Source organism: Falco peregrinus, chromosome Z (genome assembly GCF_023634155.1).
Source record: "Falco peregrinus isolate bFalPer1 chromosome Z, bFalPer1.pri, whole genome shotgun sequence".
In the NCBI taxonomy this organism is placed as follows: domain Eukaryota; kingdom Metazoa; phylum Chordata; class Aves; order Falconiformes; family Falconidae; genus Falco; species Falco peregrinus.
Genome location: NC_073739.1, coordinates 74,426,429 through 74,446,373, shown reverse-complemented (window position 1 = coordinate 74,446,373; position 19,945 = coordinate 74,426,429). Strand labels below are relative to the sequence as shown.

Below are 19,945 nucleotides of genomic sequence, written 5' to 3'. Positions count from 1 at the left end.
CCAGGCTTGTTCAGCCGGCAGCAGCTGTCAGCTCAGCTGTGGCTCGGACATGTCACCCTCCTACGCACCGTCAAAAAAGTAAATTTTACCGTTACAGTGCTATGACATGTTTCTGTATATAAGAGACTGTTCCCTTCTTTGACACAGCCTTGTGTGTGACACAGCTGTGCAGTGATGTCCTTGTCCATCCTAGAGCATGGTCTGCTATAACGTAGGTTTGGTCTCCCTGGCTGTGTTTTTGACTTTTGGCTGTATTCAAAGAGGGTTTGAGTAGGTCCTGCTTGCCAAGGGGTGCAGGCTGCCTCTTGTCACTTACCAGCCTTTTTTATGGCACGTGCAAGTTGGTAGTGGCATTTTGGTTTCCTAGAGGAAGGGTAGCTCCATGTTGGTGTCTCTTAGTGCAGTGAGCACAGTTGTCCCTTATTCCTCTTCCCTGCAGCTGTGGCATCCTAAGGCATTTCAGCTGGGTGTGGTGTGACGAATCAGCAAAATACACAGAAGTGCAGCTTATCACATGGCTGCAAAAAGGAGTGAGCCAGCATGCTATGGGGGTAAAAATGGATGGCTGAGGACTGAGAGGCAGAGGTTTCCTTTACAGTCTCTGTAGCCAAGAAAAAGGGCTTAGGAACCATGTTCTTAGTGTTAGCAAGGCACAAGAGCAGCATGGAGAAGGGGAGGTTGTGTGAGACACTGAGAGGGGCCGTGGGTTTTGCCTGGCAGGATGGGTGTTCGTGGCAGGGAGAGGGTCACATCACACGTCTTTTTCTTTGGTTTGGGAGGAACATGATAGGCAAACCAGCAGAGAAATGTGTGCTCAGTTCCCAGCCCTGGTGAAAAGCATTATCGTAAGGCCCTACAGACGAATGCAGTTGATTTAGTGGGGGCTCTCGAGCTGAATTAACAGACCTCCTTCAAGTAAAGGCTTATATCCATGTGGTATTACCAGAGAATAGCAGAATCCAATTACAGTGATCCAGGCTGGTCTTGTTGGGAAGGCAACAGTTTATAGTGTTTTATTCCAGCAGGTTCCAAGCGTGGCTGGAGTAATGTCCCTTTTACTCCATCACAACTTCCACTAGCAAATGGCAACTCTTGTGTGTAGAGGTCTCCGTGGCTTGAAATGCTGAGTACCACAAATGTTCCCTTTTGTAGTAATAAAAATCATCTCCTTTCTCCTCAGGTGTGAGGTTTTTCCTAATAATTACATGAACCTTGAGGGCCAGGATTATGTTCTAGCCTAGAATCAGACGATGGGTAGCAGCATCCTGCCCCTGGACTGATCCACTTTGACATGGTCCCTCCCAACCGTCGACACCAGCAAGGATGTCTGGATTGTTGTGTGTGAAGAAGATAAACTCATAATTGTTTTTTGCATTCACTTAACACTTCCTTAAGTATAATCTTCTGGCTGATTTTGCTTCCTCCAGTAAAACATCCGTCTTCTCAGTGTCCCAACCCTAAATTAATTAAATAGAAAGAAAGGGGATGGAGAAAGACTGGAGACATGATGTTTTCAAGTTTCCAAAGTCTTTCCTGCCATGACACCCAATGCTAATAGTAAACTATAAACTGAGCTCTCCCTAAGGAATAAAAGGTACTTATGAAAGCAGAGGCATGTGGCTGAGCTACCACAGTCTAAGCTGTGTGTGAATTACTGCCAGGGAGCTCTGGTTGTGCCGTTGGGTAAGTATTTTTGCCACATCTGTGTCCCACAGACACAGTGGGGTTAAGGCTGCTTTCACCCACCGTACAGGCAGCAGTGACTCTGAAGCACTGGGTGGTCTGCAAGCACGTGCCCAGCCCACTCTGAGCTAGCTCAGACCTCAGAACTGAGAATGGGAAAATGACCTTTTTTTCAGCATGTTAACAACTTTAGTTTATTATTAAATTGCATTTACAGTGAACTCATTCTTCCCATTCTCATTGACTATGATACTAGCAAGAAGACATATTTTAAGGAAGTTTGTTGGTCATGTCTTTACTGTCTCTCACTGCTGGCATGATTTTTAATCTTTCCCCCCCTCCTCCTGAATTTCTAGGCCTGCAGGAGGTCTCTATGGCATCGATAGCATGCCTGATCTACGCAAAAAAAAGCCAATTCCACTTGTCAGTGATCTGGTAAGAGATTTCTTTTTCTTCTGCCACACAGCCGTTAGTGCAGCTGGCTTTACTTTTTAACATATGATACATTCACTGTTACTTCAAGAAGCAGAAGGTTTCCTGTTTGAATTAATTCTTACACTAAAGGGTTAGGAGTTGTACTTGGAAAAACCTCTGTGAGAATGAACTACAGTTTTGTAGACAGTTTCATTCATTTGGCAGAATTAAGGTATTTTTCATGTTCTTTTTCCTTTTTATTTTGCACAGAACATTTGATTATTTTTAGGCCTGCATTATTTTAAAATGTTTTCCTAAAAATCACATACTTTAGGGAAAGTTATAATGTCCATGTGAGGTCTGGCAACTTACCAGAAGGTTGGAATTTCAGAGGATAGATAAATGAGCATATGTGCTTGGATTTTTAAAGCAATTTGCAATATTGCCAGTAGGCTTCTGAGGAAGCACAAGAACCAAGCGAGTAATGAGGACAAGTTTCATATGCTTGTGTGATACAGTGAAATAAGGCTTCTGCAGGACAAATGGTTTTCTGTTGGCTGTGTTCAGTACACGTAGCGATTTCATACTTGGGAGAAATGCTGGAACAGCTGAAAGACTGAAGTTTCCATAGCCTGTAATTCATGTGAAAAAATGCATGCAATTTTCTCTGCCAGCTTATGCATGGGAAGCTTAGTATGTGTCTTAATAACTGCTTGTATCTTAAATCTTTGCAATAATGGCATTAACTTGTGTCACTTCCTTTGTATGCTTTCATTCTCTCTCTCTCCGCAGGCCATGGTAAGTGGAGCTAAAGACTATCCACCAAGTCTTCACCAGAAACAAAAACTATTTTACCTTATTTTCCCTCCACTTCTTTGCTTTTTATTTTGAACCTACAGTATAGCAGTGCATGTGTATCCAGCACTCTGTCGTGCTGCATCACTGATAGAATGAACTTTTTCAGTCTGTCTTCAAACATATGCACGAAGCAGAGCATAAATGGAAGTTTCTGATAGGGTTTGATGATTTCAAACTAGATGTTGCTAGCTTTAATTGACTTCTCTGCTTTCTTCTAACCGGAGTGGCTTGCTGAAGAAATCCTTTGTATGCCAGTGTGAGGTGCTGCAAAGGCACTGCTCTGTGCTGTCCAAGGCTGCAGAACTTCGTGTGATTGTGGTGCAAAAGAGGCAGTTTTGAGGGGAAAATGCTGTTCATTGTTTTCAGTGATGGCAAATGAATGTGATACACCAGCACATTCAAACCTGTGCTCCCAACCCACTCTGTTCTTTTTTTATCCTGTTTATTTGTAACCCTTTCACTGTCACGTTTCGGAGTGTTGTGTATGTTGCAAAACTGATGAAATAATTTCCTTTTGGATATGAATGAAATTAGATATAGAAGAGTGAGTCCCCTGTAATGACCTTTGGCAATAGCAAAGTTACTGTTGCTACAAGAACACAGAAGTGGAGATGTGAACCCAGGTTTCATTGACAGTTCTTACCAGAGAAACAAATAAAAAATTTCCGGAGCGAGACTGGTTGTGGGCAGATGGAAGCAAGTTGGAGACCTTTCAAAGTATGCATTTGGCTCTTCTGAGATCTGAGCTATCGTTTCAGAAACCAACTTGAATGTAACAGATTGCTGTTTTGGTGTCTGGTGTGACCAGAGTCCCCTTGGTCACATCTCTGGGCTTGTAGTGCCAGTGCATTTCTGGATATTGGTGGTAAATAACAAACTTTCTTCCTTCTTAGTCACTGGTTCAGTCCCGGAAAGCTGGAATTACCTCAGCAATGGCCACTAGAACATCTCTCAAAGATGAAGAGCTGGTAAGTGGGAGGGTTGCTTGGCTCCTGTTAACGTTTAGTAATCAAATTAAGGGAGTTTGGCTCTTTGGGATACAGAGCCAGCTTCACAGATGTCTAAAAATATAGATGCAAAGCTTCTTGTTTCATTTGTTTAAAGAAACCAAACATGTAAAAAATAACATTTCATGTGTCAATATGATCCTGAAAAATGTAATCTTACCATTTCCTTCTGTGCTATCTACCATGGGGGACAGTGTGTGAAACTTACTTTATGCAAGATATTCCTCATCTGCAAACTGTAATCCTTTTCTTCCATCTCCTCCACTTTTTTTAAATGCCTGGAGAAGCATTTTTGGAAGTGTGTCCTCTGCTGCTGCTTGTGAAAGTTTGATACATTTGGCTACCTCAAATATGTAGTTTTATTGCGCTGCTCATGCATTTTCCCTTAAAACTCATGCATTAGCCAGCAAAAACAGGTTCAGTCACCTTCCTGGATGTTGGTTTATGTGTGCTCTCGCCTTTCAGAAATCTCATGTCTATAAGAAGACCTTGCAAGCCTTAATTTACCCCATCTCTTGTACAACGCCGCACAACTTTGAAGTGTGGACAGCCACAACTCCTACCTACTGCTACGAATGTGAGGGGCTGCTGTGGGGTATTGCACGGCAGGGAATGCGCTGCGGTGAATGTGGTGTCAAGTGCCATGAGAAGTGCCAAGACTTGCTCAACGCTGACTGTTTACAGAGTGAGTAGTGGCTGCGGGAGTGCGGCTGGTCCAAAAGTGTTAGTGGAGCTTTCCTGAATGTGTAGGTGGTGCCTCAGTGATCAGTGAAGCTGCATGTATTAAAATAACTGCGTATTTTCTGAAAAGGTGCCATTGGGCTGAACCTACCTCCGTGGCCCTGTGGACACAGACCGCTCCACAACACAGAACCCCTTTGCCACATTGTTCTTGATGTGCTTTAAAAGGTTTAATCCTTGACTCTTGCCCATCTATTGGTCTGTTTGCTTTAACCCATCTAATAATCTCTGTCAGTTCGGGTGGTGTGTTTGCTAACATGTCCTGTGTGGAAGAGAGGCGGTGGGCTGGGTGAATAGGGTGCTGGGCTGGATATTCTGACTTTTGTTCTGTCCCACCTGCCCTGGTATCCCAGTCGGGTTGCTTGTTTCAACTGTTAATGCTGTTTTAAGCTCTTCAGGGCAGCACTGTGTTCCTCCTTAAGGCATAGCATCCATGGATGTTGTTTGGATTCTCTGTACCAAGCGCAGGTTGGCAAGGCATTTTGTGATCTTAACAGTGGGGTCTCATGGCTGATTCACTTTAGAGACGTGGGGCTGAGTCAGCAGAGATGATGGGTCAGATTGAAAGGCGTTGTTTGAGTGTATAGGCAGTATTTCATCTTCCTACTAGCTTTTCTGTTCATTTTGTTGGGGTTTTTTTTTTCCCTAATGTTCAAAACCTAAGCTGTCTCTTCAAGAAGAGCTCTTCAAAAAGCTGTGACTTTGCAGAATAAATGAGACCTTACACAAACAAAGGAGATGTTTGAAAGGAATTTGATTAAGGAAAAGAAGGAGAAAAGAGAAAGAGAGAGAGAAAGTATTAATTTAGGCATCAGTTTCTTAATTTGGTCTCAAATTTATGTTCCTGCTTGAGAGCAAAATATCTTAGTCTAAATGGAATAGAAATTTCTGCCATATATGTTAAATCTTGAGTAGGAAGGTGGGGCTGTTTCTGCTCACTGATTTTTTTGGTGTTGCCACTTGATGGACTGAGTCTAAGGAATCAGAAAAGTTTGTGAAGGATAAACAGACTTAATGCAAATCCATGTCAGTGACTATAGGAATATAAGGAGTCAAATCTTTTATCTGCCTCAGGCTCTAATTGTTTGGGAAAGCCAGGCTGGGTGGTCCAGCAGGGGATTCCAGTGAATCATAGGTCACTTGCTTTTTCTTATGGCTTATCTTAACACCCCAAATGGATGTTGTTAATGCTTGCATTTTTGATGCGTGCAGAGTTTTAAATTGATCATAGTTAGGACTGAGGCTATTTGCACTGGCCTGTTTGTCAGACACAGCTGATCCTGGTGGAACTCTCTGTTTCTCAGTTGCTGGCGTTTCTAGATTTGTTTTTGAGGGTTGCAAGGTGATCTTTATGGTTTATAACATTCGAACAATTGCATCATTGACACCTTGGCTTTCTTGCAACCTTTTAGTGACTAAGCGAAGACCTGCTGTGTTACATTTAGTTTAGGAGAATGCAGTTAAGTCATAACTCAGTTTTCTGACACAACCTGATGTAGAGGGTCAGTTAGACTGAGGATAACTTCATTTGTCTCTGGAGTTCACCAGAACCCTCTGCCAGCTGGTGATTTTCAGTATTTGAGATGAAAATCAGCCGATACATGCATCCAGGCTTGACGCAGGTCCATGTCCATGATGTTACAAGGCTGCAATGGAGTTGTGGTATCTCAGTATGGGTAAAATGCTGTGGAGAGCAGAGGAGAATTCCAGCAGCAGCGAGGAGACAGGCAGAAGGCTTTTGTACAGAGAAGAGGTCATGAAACTGAGGGAGAAAAACTACATTTAAGAAACAGGAAATTTATTCATGCAGAGGACAGCCGTGGCTGTCCATGTTCAAGAAGGGAGACTTCAGACTGGGATGGGTACTGGAGAGAGTTCAGTGGTAATGGGGAAAATACGAGAATGTCTGGAGAGAGGATGGTACGAGTTTTTTTAATTTTCAAAAGAAAGGCTTGGCAGTGTGGAACAGGAGAAGGACAGGACCGATGCTGTTTCAAAAAAGTAAAACCAGCCACACTCGGCCTGTCCCAGCAGGATGTTTCTGAAGGGATGTTGTGGAGCAGAGGTGTAAGACATGTCCATGTAGAGCTCCTATGACTCTGGCTTATCCTTACAGCTATCCATGCCTTAAAAGTATTTCTGAGCAGTAGCTGCTGTGTTTAATAGTTGGCAGTGGTGGCTCTGTAAATTGGTTTAATCCTACTCTGAATCTCTTTATGCCTGAACCATGCTGGGCGAAAAGCAAGGTAAGTAGCAGGGAGGAAGATGATCTGTTTAAGCTTATTGTTTACAAAAGAAAAAAAATGGAATAAATTTGCTGTAAGAAAATTAAAGGTGGAAGTTGAAGACAACTTCAATGATGAGAACAAGGAGTCTCTGAAACAGCCTCTGAAGACTAGCCATGGATGCAGGTTTTTTTAATCTCTGGTTGGAATTAAATAAGATTATACTTTGGGCTGTGGGATGTGATGATGGCAATAGTTTGTGCTTTTCTATGGAATAGAAGTAACAACTGGAAGCTACTTTTCATATATGGCAAAGAATTGATAAGAACTTGTTATTTTATTCATGGGATTGCAGATGTTTGCTTTGCACATTTCCTTTCAAAATGTAAACACAAGATACTTCAGCATGCAGAGTTAAAGAAACAGAGAGAAAACAACTGGGAGTACACTGGGCTCAAAACTTGTGAAGCATGTAGAAAGGTAAAACCCAACCAAACAAAACCTTTGCTTACTGAGTTATTTGAAAGCTGCTCAGCATCAGAACAGGGAAGGTACAGGGACTGAGCCATGGGTCTGTTGGGGTACCCAGTATGAGTGTGGTGGGTATCACTATCTGGGGTAGAGATGTAAAGGAAACAGAAGGTGGTAAGGGTGTAATTAAAAGACAGAAAAGGCAGAGGAAAGATAGTGCTGGCAGATTAAGAAGATGGTAGGGCCAGTATGAGGATATGTTGCTGGGTTGGGAAAATAAATGTTATCGATACTAGAATCTATTAAAAGGCTCATTCAGGCTACTGTGTTCTTTGCTTTAGCATGTTCATGCTAAGATCCTTCTAACTAGAACACACCAGGCCAGAAGAAAATGGAAAAATTAGATTAATTTTTATATATATTTGAAGAACATAGGCTGTGCTTGAGGAATGAGAAACAGGGTTTCTGGGGAACAAGCAACAGTTTAGAGACCCAATAAATTCAAGACTGAGCTTTCTTGTATATTGAACTCAGGAGGGACTTTTTCCTAACAGAAGCTTTGTTGTTTTTGATAAAAAAAAACCCCAACATTCTCAGGACATATCTTCACTTAGGTCTATTTAAAGCTTCCAGAAAATGTTACATTGGAGGAAAATGGATTTTCAGGCTGGTAACAAATACAATTCTGTTGATTATACTTTGCTGCCTCAGGATATATCTTCCCTTCAGTCTGTGTAAGTATTCTAGAAAATGTTGTATTGGAGTAAAATGAATTTTCAGGCTGATCACAACTACAGTTCCATTGTCTATGCCTTGACATTTTGGGTAGACACCTGGGGTTTTATTTCTTAGAATCAGAATGTGCAGTTTATTCATCTCCTACCCGTTCAGTGTTCTTTCTGAGGGAAATGAAAGGATCTCTTTCCCCAGATCTATTAGAGCTAAGTTTGATTATATCTTCTGAGGGTGTTTTTCTTACCCTGTATATTTTTACTGATACAGTCAGCAAATGTGTGGGACTTCAGTGACAAAATACTCGAATTCAGTAATTGCCATTTGAATCAAAATCCATTTGCTGACTTGTTCAGCAGGGCTGTTCCATGAATTGGCAACGTCTGAAGTGCAGTAAACTGGAATAAGTTGTGCCATGTGTACTGCAGCCACCTGGTTTATGGCTCTGTTGGCACCAGGTTGTTTCTCTGAGGATGTTTCTCTGTTGTAGGTACTTAGAAGATACTATTCTGTGGTGGGGTGCTTAGCTATTTATCATAAACTCATAAATACTTGCTCAAGGGAAGATGCTCTCTTGTTAGCCTTCTGCTGTTCTTGGAAGTACTTGAAATCTGTGCTGCATGGGTACACTTCCTTTCTTACTTGGCTGAAAATGGATGGAGGGATGGTCTTTAAAATCCCTGTAGCATGCAAAGCTTTTGTAAAAAGAGAGCTTTTATCTCTTGCCCTGAGCACTGGTGTACTACTAACCAAAGTACAATGGGTTGGGCAATGCTGGTATCAAAGGAAGAGTAAAACTGAGGATGGATGTGTAGAATACCAAGGAATCAATGCAGAGAAGTGAGCAGAATTATAAGAAGGGTGGAAGGGAAGGACATTATTTTAGCAAGATCCTAGTAAAAGGGGCCCGTACAGTTCTGGGCTAGCATTTGAAAAGCCATAGTAATCCGCTCCTGCAAGTGTGTTTTGGTTTTGTTTGTAGTGATGCTGATCTAGTCCTCAGTAGATTACAGGTAAATCTAAGAAAAGAAATTCCCCAGGGATATCAGAGTCTGGTCCTCTGGAGATCTTGAAGGTAAGGAAATGAAACCTCAAGCTTCAAACTAGTGTTGATTAGGAAATCTGCCTTGTAAGTATGATTAGCCATATGTCTTTATTAGTGATTCTTTATGGTGTGCTGGAGCAGCAAACCTTGGAGAACCTCACACGAGCTATCAGACCTGTGTTACTGAGTGCTGCTTTTGGTACTGTTTTAGCTCCTGGAATCTTGGTTACCTCCGGAATTCTTCAATGCTTTTTGACTCCGGACTGGAGGTTGGGTCTGTTTGTTGCTTTTTGGTTGAGAAACTTGTGTGTGTTGTACTCTGAATTCATCAAAGACTGCAGTGCAGAGACTGGCTCTGGCTCAGGGAGTGGACTGTTAGTCACTCTTGTGATAATCATCTTGGCTTCTGGGTTGAATGATGATTAGACACCATGGTGATGAATACTTGTTTGCTCTCAGAATTCTATGTAGGAAAATATTTGCACAGAAGGAGGAAGGATACCTTTATTTGAAACTTGAATATCTATTTTAAGTTTCAGGAATATATAATTTCTAAGCATTATCCGCCTACTAAACAACTGTCTTCTATCCTGCCAGTGTTGCTGTCTTGACTTTTTCCTGTTAAAGCATAGGATAACAGCACTGGCAGTTTACTAATAGCTGTATCAATACAATTCCCAATATGGACGTATTTGCTTTCTGTTTCCAGTCATAAATTGACTCACAATTCAATCCTAGAGAAGAAGAGAGAAGGATAACCATTTGTATAATACTGTTCACAGTACAAGTATATTCTCGTTCCTTTCTGTTGCCATTTACAGGATGAAAAGCTGATCCACTGGTCAAAACCCTCTTTTTGCAGCTGAATAAATATGGTCCAAGCCCAACAGCAAGAAAAGCACCCTCTGCCATCCAGTATAGTGGCACGCTTTGGGTTTATATCACCTACCTATTACGCCATAGGTAATGAGCCCCCAAACAGTTATTTTGGAAACTGGTGTATTTGTACCAACAAGCAGGTGTTAAAATTAAGAAAGTGTGTTGTTGAGACAGAGAGTTTGTATATTCTTCATTAGTCTGCATTGTTAAAATAAGGCATCTGTCTGAGTCTGGCTTTTGCAGTGCAGTTCAGGTGCAGCCTCTGCAGGGACAGCGAGACCTTTTACAGGGAAGGGTTTCACAGTGGGGGAGCAGCATGGATGGAGCTGGGGGTTTTCCTCTGAAAGTCAGGAGACAGAGCTAAGCTTTAGAGGTGACTGAAGAGAGGGCTCTCCAGGGGGCTATGTGACATGGCTCACATGTCCTGCAACCCAAGATGCCCCAGACAGCTGTTGGCCTTGCAGAGGGATAAATGCATGATGCAAAGTCTCTGGAGGTGGTGAGGATGTTAAATGTGTTTTTAACTAGAATTCCTCCATTTGTCCAAGTTTGCTTGCTAAGCATCATTTGATGCTCCTGGAGTGCTTGCCTTAAGGCAATGATGCAGACCATGCCACCCTAGAATTATAACTCTTGTCCCATCTCAGCAATGAACAATAAAACATTTATGTTTACAAGCTGCCTGGCTAGAAATTTATTTAGAAAATGGTTCTGAAATAGAGCACTGTGCTCATGGACAACATAAACTCTTAATGTTTGAATTTGGTTCTTAATTTTCTAAAGTCAGAAAGGGCAGGGGAGGGTTGGTTTCTTTGGATCACAACAGATTCCGAATTCCAGCTAGGAAAGGCAAATTGTTCCATTTGGCCTTTCCTGATTTCCTAGTAGTTTTCTGTAGCTCTGCATATACTGCGTAGAGTCCACCTCCATCTCTAGAAGACCTAGTTCTGTTAAAGCTGAACAGCACTTCTTCTCTGAAGTTCAAAGTGTAGCCCCTGGTATCATTTCGGTTTCATTTTCCTTTAATAAATGTTGGGTCTACGGCTGGATGATTGCCTGATACAAGACATCACATTGGGTGGTGCTAATTCTTCATCACCGGTGAGTAGAGACAGCAGGGACTGCATAATTAATTCCAGTATTTTGATTTCATTTCATCTTAAGCCAACAATGGAAAACTCTGGGGCAGATACACTTTATTGTGCTAAATGAAATACTGAACATCAAGCCTCTAGCAAGTGAAATGAAAAAAATAATCAGGTAATGTGAAGTTACGGCTTGTTTTATACCCAGGTCTTTAATAGCATGCCTTGGTATTCAGTGTCCTTTAATGAACTTCTGAAACTTCAGTCACAGTCTGTTCCAAACTGTGTTTTTATTCTTTTTGGTTTGGATGAGGGAGTTATAATTGAGTTTTGTTTCTTTATTGAAGTGAATTTAGTAACGGTGAAAGGTGTTAGATTGAAGGCCCTAGAAATGGATGTCCTCAGGCAGCGTTGGTCACTGGGCACCCTGTTGAGCCTGCTAACAAGGTTACCTGTTTTGTTGTACTGCTGGGGGTCCTTTATGTGTATGTGTTCATAGAAGTTTATTCATATTTGGTCACTACCTGCTGAAACTGTTTCACATTCAAAACCATAATGCCTCAAATTAAAGGTGCTCCAGATACTGTGTTTGCCCACTTTTTCCAGAAGAAAAAAAATTTATGTATCTTTGTGATTGGTGGCTTCCTTTGCACACACTTGCACCTGCTCTAATACATATTTTTAAGGTAATTTAATATTTGGTGAACACCTGGATGAAGATAATTTTTCTAGGACAAAGCTTACTTTAACTAAACTATCCCAGAGAAGAAAAACAAGCAAAAGCATATTAAACTAAACAGAAATACTGTGACTGAATGTGTACACAGGACTTTTTGTACACTGTGACTTTACTTTTGTGTAAACTCTTTAACTTCATCTGATCTAAGATCATAACTCGAAATTGCTGCAGACTGCATGTAGAGATACCGTGTGCAATCCTGGGTTCCTGCTTTTCATTTCACACCCAGGCTTGTCTGCCCTGTTAGCTCGTGTCATTGCTTTCATTAATGCGTGCCTCACACCTGGCACAATAGTCAGTGTCTGAATTTTCACAGCAAGCATGACTGTTAAAACTGCGTAGGGAGCAGTTGGTTGTGGGAGCGTTCTTGTCTCAAAATTATATGAACATCTACATTTTGTAAGAGGTACGTAAGTGACCAGAGGCCTCTCTTTTTCCAGACACAGTTGAATGCCTGTGTGGTATAGACCCTATGCCTGGTTCTGGTGTTCCCAGCTGCTGGATACTGTACTACTGCCCCATGCTTATGATGGCCCAGGTTTTTAACTACAGAATTTGATACCTTAGAGATATTTGTTACAGTTACAATGCCTGTGTGATTCTAAGAAAGGATTATTTGTCTTCTTACAAACTGATAAAATAGAGTGGGATCCGAGAGGTACTTCAGATGCCTCCGGCTTGATGCCTGATCAAACAGGGTGGCTCCAGGTGGAATGGGACATAGATGGTGCAGTGATGCTGTGCTGCATGGGGAGTTGTGTGGCACACGTTGGTAGGAAATGCTGACCGTGCTGGTCCATCTGAACTTCTGCTCTTCCATGGTGCTTAGGTGCAGCTTTGAGACAAGTTCATAGATACTGTTTGTAACAGAGGTCCTATGTCCTTTTCTTAGCACTTGCCCAAACGGGGATTTATTTACTCAGAGCAAGGTGATAAGAGAAGGGGGCATGCCGATGTCTGCTGTTGAAGCAAGAACCTCATTTCTAGGTCTTCCTCAGCTGCAAGGGTATTAAACTCAGGTCTGTTATGGCTCTCCTGTTCCATTATCTCCTGCCAGTCTGAGTGGTCCAGATTCTCTTGTGTCTATGTTGAAAAGTGGGCTGTCTGACTGTAAGTCAATAGCAAGAGCCACCATGTGGAGGGTAGCTCATGGCTTTGATTCTGCTGTCCAGGTTCAGAGAAACATGACTTAGCATTTTTCTGTTTCTGATGAGCATTGTGTGCTTTCTGGTGCACAGGAGCAGCAGAGAAGAGCTCAAAGCATGGAGCTGAAGACAGGACCCAGAATTTCATCATGGCAATGAAGGATCGCATGAAAATCCGGGAGCGGAACAAGCCGGAGATCTTTGACTTGATCAGAGATGTGTTCTGTGAGAGCAAATTGACACACGCTCAGCAGATGAAGACGGTGAAGCAGAGTGTGCTTGATGGCACCTCAAAATGGTCAGCAAAGATCACGATCACAGGTGAGTGAGGGAGGCATGGGTTCTTTTGGCTTTGCTTGGGAGCCTGAAGTAAGACAGAGTTGGTGAGAAGATGGAGAGAGTGGAGAGAAGGGCTTCTCTGACCCAGGTTTCTTTCTGCTCAGTGTACAGGTAGCAGATGGAGATGCTCCGAGCCCAGGCACTGTAATGCACCATCAGGAAAGCTCTCATGAGTCATATTCCTGTTTGTCTGGCCATTCTGAGCTGCTACTTCACGTGGTGTTGCGGGTATGTTGTCTTACTGCATGGTGGTGGTAACCCTTCTCTTTTCCTTCCAGTGGTGTGTGCTCAGGGTCTGCAGGCCAAAGACAAGACTGGGTCCAGCGATCCGTATGTAACTGTTCAAGTGGGTAAAACAAAGAAGAGGACAAAAACGATTTTTGGGAATTTGAACCCTGTGTGGGAAGAGAAGTTTTACTTGTAAGTGCTCTTACAAGGACTCTCAGCCCCATTTTGCCTGTTTGTATGATCTGTGCTTTGACAGCTGTGCTTTGACAGCATTCCCACATCACCTGTAGTGAATGTATGATGGGTTTATTTCTGCTCAGCATTGTGTGTGCGTGTCTGGAGGTCTGATGTCTTTAACAGTCTACGTAGTGCATACCTGTTCATCTCATCTGTCTTGTGTATATATAAATTGTCTGCTCTGCGAACACTTATACTGATGTTTCTAGAGAAAGCTGAAGAGAAAGGAAAATCTTTTAACTCAGAGGCTTTAGTTCCTGGCTAGTAGACATACTTTCACAATTCTTTGTAACATAAAAGAAGTTGGTATAAAAGACTAAGCAAACTTCTCATGACCTGTTGCTGACACCTGCTACTGGTGTTTGACCAACAAAGGTTAAAGGTAGTTACTTGTCTGTGACACTACTAGTCTCCCTTTCAGTTCTGGAAAATCAGTGTAGCAATAACTTGAGGGATTATCTGCTTTCAAGACGAGCAATGTATCTGTGTCTGAATTGAAAGTAAATGCTGGAGGTGCATTTCTTTAGATATTAACTGCTCTCAAAAGGCTGAAGAATGTATTATTCCATCCTGCTTTTGTTGAGTAAGTAAATAGTACCCTCAATTTGTCATTGAACATGTTGTAAACCAAAATGGAGACATGAAATCCAGCAGCTGTTTTCTGAAGATTCTAGATGATCTCAGTCAACCTTAAACATCTTCATTCCCTTTAATGTGTGAGCTCTTCCCTTGCACCTTCTCTCTCTTTTCTTTTTTTTTTCTTCCCTGTTTTTTCCCAAGCTGCTTGAGAGGAGCTCTTTAGCACACTGAAATTTGTTTGTGTTTTAAAATTGGGCTCATATCAGCCCAGCTTTGTCTTTACACTGTACAGTACAAACAAAATTGTTTTTAAAGTATTTTTTAGCTACTCATTAATGTCAGAAAAATCTTCATGCTATTTTGAGCGAGTAAACCCTTGGCTTTATTTTTAGTTTAATCCAAGGTAACATTACTGCTTGGTAAGTAGTAAGTATACTTAGTGCATTTTGGATAACTAGTCACAATAGCAGTAAGTCTGTGTGGGAGATCTTCAGGACCTGGATTTACCATGCCAAGTAGTTACCATGGTATTTGCAGTGTGTTCCCTTCTAATTTTAGAAGCCTCAACAAATGCTGTGTTTAAAGATAGATAGTGCAATGTGATAAATGTCACAGTTCTAATGGTGCCACTGTTTAGATTTTATCACCATGTCTGTGATTCAGCAGATAATATGCTGTTGGGCATTAGAACTGGTGCTACTTTCTGTTTTGCCTATGTCTGGGTGGTTGTTTTAATTGCCTTGGAATAGCAGGAGGAGATGAAGGAAATGAGAACAGTGACCAGATCGATGGCAGGAGGGCATTCAGTACTGGAATCAATGTGTGGTTTCATTAGTAGATGTCAAAGCTCACCTTACGCTGGATGAGAAGCGAGTCATTCAGAAGTGTATGCAGCACTGGTCTTCTACATGCTAATTTTCTTATTTTTTTTTTTTTTTTTAAATTTTTGGATCTTTTTTCAGCTTACAACTCTGAAAATTTTTAAGATTTTCTACCCTATAATAAAATGGCAATTCAAATCAACATATGCAGGCCAAAAATACCCATTACATACCAAGATTTTTTAGAAAAGATTGTCAGGACAATCAAGAGATTGTCAAATTTAAAGGGTTGGGGGTGTATGCTTGTTTCTTAGAATGAAGTTAATTTGTTATAGTAAGAGAAAGGTGTGCTGGTAGTTATTGAAAGCTTACCTTGCAGTAAACGTGAAAAATTTGGTGTTCAGAATATGTAAATGTTTCAGTGGATGCAAGATACGTGAGTAGCGGGAGGTCAGGTCAGTAACTAACGTGTGTGTCAGTATATGAGCAGCTGCTGTTCCTTTTCTGTTTGGCTTGGTGGACAGACTTGTTTATAGCTGGTGTTCGTTAAATGCCCAGTGTCTTTTATGCAGTCACAATTCCAGTGTCTTTCCAAAGGCTGGATACAGAGCCAGAAATCTGTGTGCATCAGTCATTATAATTATAGCATTGTTACTGTAATCCATGGCATGAACTGAGGCAGGCTATGTACAACTGAGTGTTAAAATTCTTTCTACAGACTCACTATAAATTTATGAAAAGCAGATTGAACACATTTTAAAATTTTTAACCCTTCAGTAGCCTATTTCAAATAGTTTTTCTTCGCTTATTTACAGTGATGGATGGAAAAGTATATTAACTTAAATACTTCTCCTTAAATATGACTTAGTTCCTTTTCTATATATTTTCAGAAAAAAAAGTTGTGGTAGGCTTGACCCAATTCAGAAGTCCAGATTTAGAACCTTACTTTAGAAAAGGCAAGGTTGGAGACACTTTGGGTTTCCATTATAAGTGCTATTTAGGTCATTACTAGCCTGTGTCACCGTAGGCATCTGCTTAGATTAATGACCAGAATAAACATATTCATGTTGTCTGTGCAGGTGGTTTGCAGGTCCTGTTTCTTTCCAGAAATTGTCTGCTTGTATATTTACATCTTTAGCTTTAGGAAGTGTGTTGTTGTAGAGAGGTTTTTGTGTCTTTCATAGGAGTTTGGAGACCTATGAAAATACCTGTCTGCTCAGTTCAAAGTTTTGCAGGCTTGATGCAGAGGCTCTGCGTGTGTGATGCTTGGCAGGATGAAGCTTGATGGAGGACTCCAGGTATCGCTGCAATACAGAAATGTGGTTCTGTGAGCAGGTATTGAGGAAACCCTGCTTCCCTTGGTTTTACATCCCATTCCCCTTCTGCAATAATCTCCTGTCCCTTTCCTGTAGTTACGATGAGCAGGCTTGTAGGTAGCCTCTCTCATTTGCCATGTAAGTTTCTCCTCAGTGCCCTCGGCAATCTTCCCTTGCCCTTAACTCTGGCTGGACAGAAGGCAGCACATGTTCTGCCTGCAGTTGGCTCTGAGTTGTCTGGATCAGTTGGTACATGGGAGCCAGGTGGCTGCAGGCTTTCCAGGGATGGCAGCTGCTGTGGGTTTCTTTTCTCCATCTAGCTGTAATTTTTTCACAAAACTTGGAACATAGAAGCTTTCATAACAAGTCTGCATAACTCTCATTTCCTTAGGAAACAGCCCAGTAATATTAGAGGGAAGATATTTTTTGCACTACTCAGTGCAGTTGGAGCAAGGCATTAATTCCTCATTTAGACATAGTTTAGACTGTCAGTGGAAAATACAGGCTTCCTAGTATCTTCCTTTGTAAAGGCTGAAGATGAGCATCCATTTGAATGGGTTACAATAGCAGACAGTGTTTAGCAGAATAAACTTGACCACGGGGCAGAATATCCTTTTAAGAGGGAGGGCTCTGGGCTTGTTTGGAGGCTGCTAGTCCATACCTTTTATTCAGGGAGTGCCCCAGTCTTTAATGACTGTGAGCACTAGAAGTTACTGCATTCAAACAGGACGTTGCTGTTTTTCTTGGTTTAGACCCAAAATGACTTGTTCATTCTACAGTAATATAGTAATATCCCCTGGAAGTTGTATGGTCTGAGTACTGCTGTGTCTGAAGCTTTCAATGGTAAGTTTGAAATAATTGTCTGGAACAGATTACATTGTCAACGAACAGTTTGCAAGACACATTATCACTGCAGAAGACTGAGTTAAAATAAATGCAGTGCCTCCTGCCAGCAGATAATCAATATTTTACTAGGATATGCAGAGCCCCACGTGATACACATTCCTGTTAATCCTTTAGGGATGGTGCTATTGTACAGCTAACCACTGAGTTGTCACCCAAAAGCTTCTATTTGGTTCTGCGATTTTCCTTTCAGCTGCTGAGCCTGTTATCAAGTTCAGCATCTTTCAGTTACCTGTGTGGTTACATGTGACTGTTCCAGAGCTGTATTTTAGACTTCCCCTTCTGAGATCAGTGTGTTTATAAATGTTGCTGTAACTCTGTACCTTCAGCCTCCCTTCACTGCATGGCAGGTACCATTCAGTTTGTCTTGTTTTCTTTGTTCTCCAGGTACCACAGATACTGAAACTGGAACTCTGATAAAATCCTGCTTGTTTCCCTTCTTAGTTAATAATGTGAAACTTAAATGTGAATGCAGGCAGAGCTGATGCCTTGTGGCAAGCACCTGTTGGGAAGCTGAGTTAATGTAGTTAAGGGCGTAATGCTCGGAGTCACTTTATCTGCTCTTTGTAGTTAGGAGAGCTGCACCATTAATTTGTCAGTCAGTGTTACAGCATTGGGTAACAGCAAAATGATTGTACTTGTTTCCCCAAGAAAAGAGCTTCATGCTAGTAAGAACAGAAAACTCACTTTGTTCTTAGACAGCAACAGCTGGATCTCAGGGCATATCATTGTGCTGTTGTGCTTAACTTCTAAGCTACTAAGGATTTTCGCTTTGTTCTCTTACCACTTCGATTTTGCCTTTGGTGTTTTATCCACTGTCCTTTTTTCTCCCTGATATAGGATACTTGGCATTGTTTAAAAATTAACATTTCCTGAGAAGTTTTCTGCCTTCCATTCCCATTGAGGTTGGCCACAGCAGAGCTGACAGCTGGACCCTGCCATGTCAAGATGCTTCCTTTGAACCGCATCCAAGTCTTCCTGCTTTTTCATCCAAACCATTTCCCACAGACAACTATTTTTCTGTTCCCTCTGTGTGTGTTGTTAAAACTCTTTACTGGACTTCCTCATACTGATTGCTACTACTCCTTCCTTTCTCATTTTCCAGAAATCACTTTGCTTTGTTTTGAAGCTTTGCTCCTCGGAAGCTCAGAACCTCCTGAAATGATCACAGGTCCTAAAGTCTTGCTGATCTGTTCTCTCCTGTGCATTTTCCCACCTCCTGCACTCTTATTCATTATTTCTGAAAGCAGCGCTGCTCTGTCTGTCCGTCTGCTGGTCTTTCTCTACCATTGCATGAAATGTCCCCTGTTCTGGCCCTTCCTGACAGCTGCATCTACCATGGTGCAGAAGGCAAACTGCTCACAGAATATGGCCATATAGATACTCACTAGACTCCTTGAACCATATTTTTTAAATAACAAAACACAACAAGCTACTTGGTTCTGGGATTGAACTGACCTACTTTTAAATCTGCAAAATATTGATGCTTCCTCTGTTCCCTCACTTCCATTGTTTGTTCTTGCTACATCTATTTGTTGCTTGTTTGTCTTTATCAGCCTGGCAGCTCTGCAAGGCAGGGGCTGCCTTATGCTCTGGAAGCTGCCAAGCACAGTGGAGTCCTGGCTGCATTTGAGGCCTCTGGGCTCTCCTATTCTTCAGGCAGAAAATATAAGAAAACAACATAATTTAAGGAAGCATCTTTATGGAGCAGTAAGGTCATGTTGGCATTGCACCTCTCCAGTCTGCACAGTGCGTTTTAGGGAGGTACAGTCTGGGTCTGACTGCAGCATTAGTGGAATGAAACTGAGGGCTTGGTGAGTCCTGCAGGGTTAACATGCTGATAACACCTTTCTTGAGATGAGAAATTGATTAGAAAGAAAAGTTCATGTGGATGTGATACAAATGGACCTTCACCCTAATGGTTATTTACCAGACTCTGTCTTCTTAAGTGTCGGTTCACCAGTGTGAGCTAATGGTGTCAGAAGGTTATAGGTTTTCAATGTAGCGCACTCTGTGCTTTAAACTTACAATCTTTACTGTGGGTAAAGATAATTCTGTGAACTGCTAGGCACATGGTTTGTATGTATACCTTCGTATCTCTTATGGCAGAACTTTTGCAAACTGTCAGTGTTGCCACAATTTAACAAGGCTTATGACTGTGGCTTTAGCGTTCCTGTGGAAGTTCAAGTCCTGAAAATGTTGTTAGCACAAGCAGCAAATGATTAGCAAATCCAGCACACATGTCATTGGGCTTCTTGGTTCAAAATATGAATCATTTGACCAAAAGTGGTGTCCTGGTCATTCTTAGACCCTTCTTTTTCTTTCTCTTCACTTCTTGGAGTTGACAAGGCACATGCAATAGTCCATCCCAGATGCCTGACATCATCTGAGCCAATTTGGGCCAACCTTTACAGATGGACAGAGGCCTGGGACTAAGAATTACTTTCTACAATTTTTTTTGTGAAAGTTGGAGCTAGATTAGAAGGATACAAATCACT

At 41.7% G+C, this 19,945-nt stretch overlaps 1 protein-coding gene across 9 annotated transcripts in view; it reads left to right on the top strand.

Annotated features, from left to right (window-relative positions):
• UNC13B (unc-13 homolog B) overlaps positions 1 to 19,945 on the top strand; it is a 214,303-nt gene that overhangs the window by 129,011 nt on the left and 65,347 nt on the right. For all 9 annotated transcript variants that reach the window (XM_055791161.1, XM_055791157.1, XM_055791165.1 and 6 more), the window contains 5 exons: positions 2,040 to 2,118; positions 3,849 to 3,923; positions 4,428 to 4,647; positions 13,118 to 13,345; positions 13,642 to 13,783. In XM_055791161.1, coding sequence (XP_055647136.1) covers positions 2,040 to 2,118; positions 3,849 to 3,923; positions 4,428 to 4,647; positions 13,118 to 13,345; positions 13,642 to 13,783 — 744 coding nt within the window. The remainder of the gene's footprint in view (positions 1 to 2,039; positions 2,119 to 3,848; positions 3,924 to 4,427; positions 4,648 to 13,117; positions 13,346 to 13,641; positions 13,784 to 19,945) is intronic.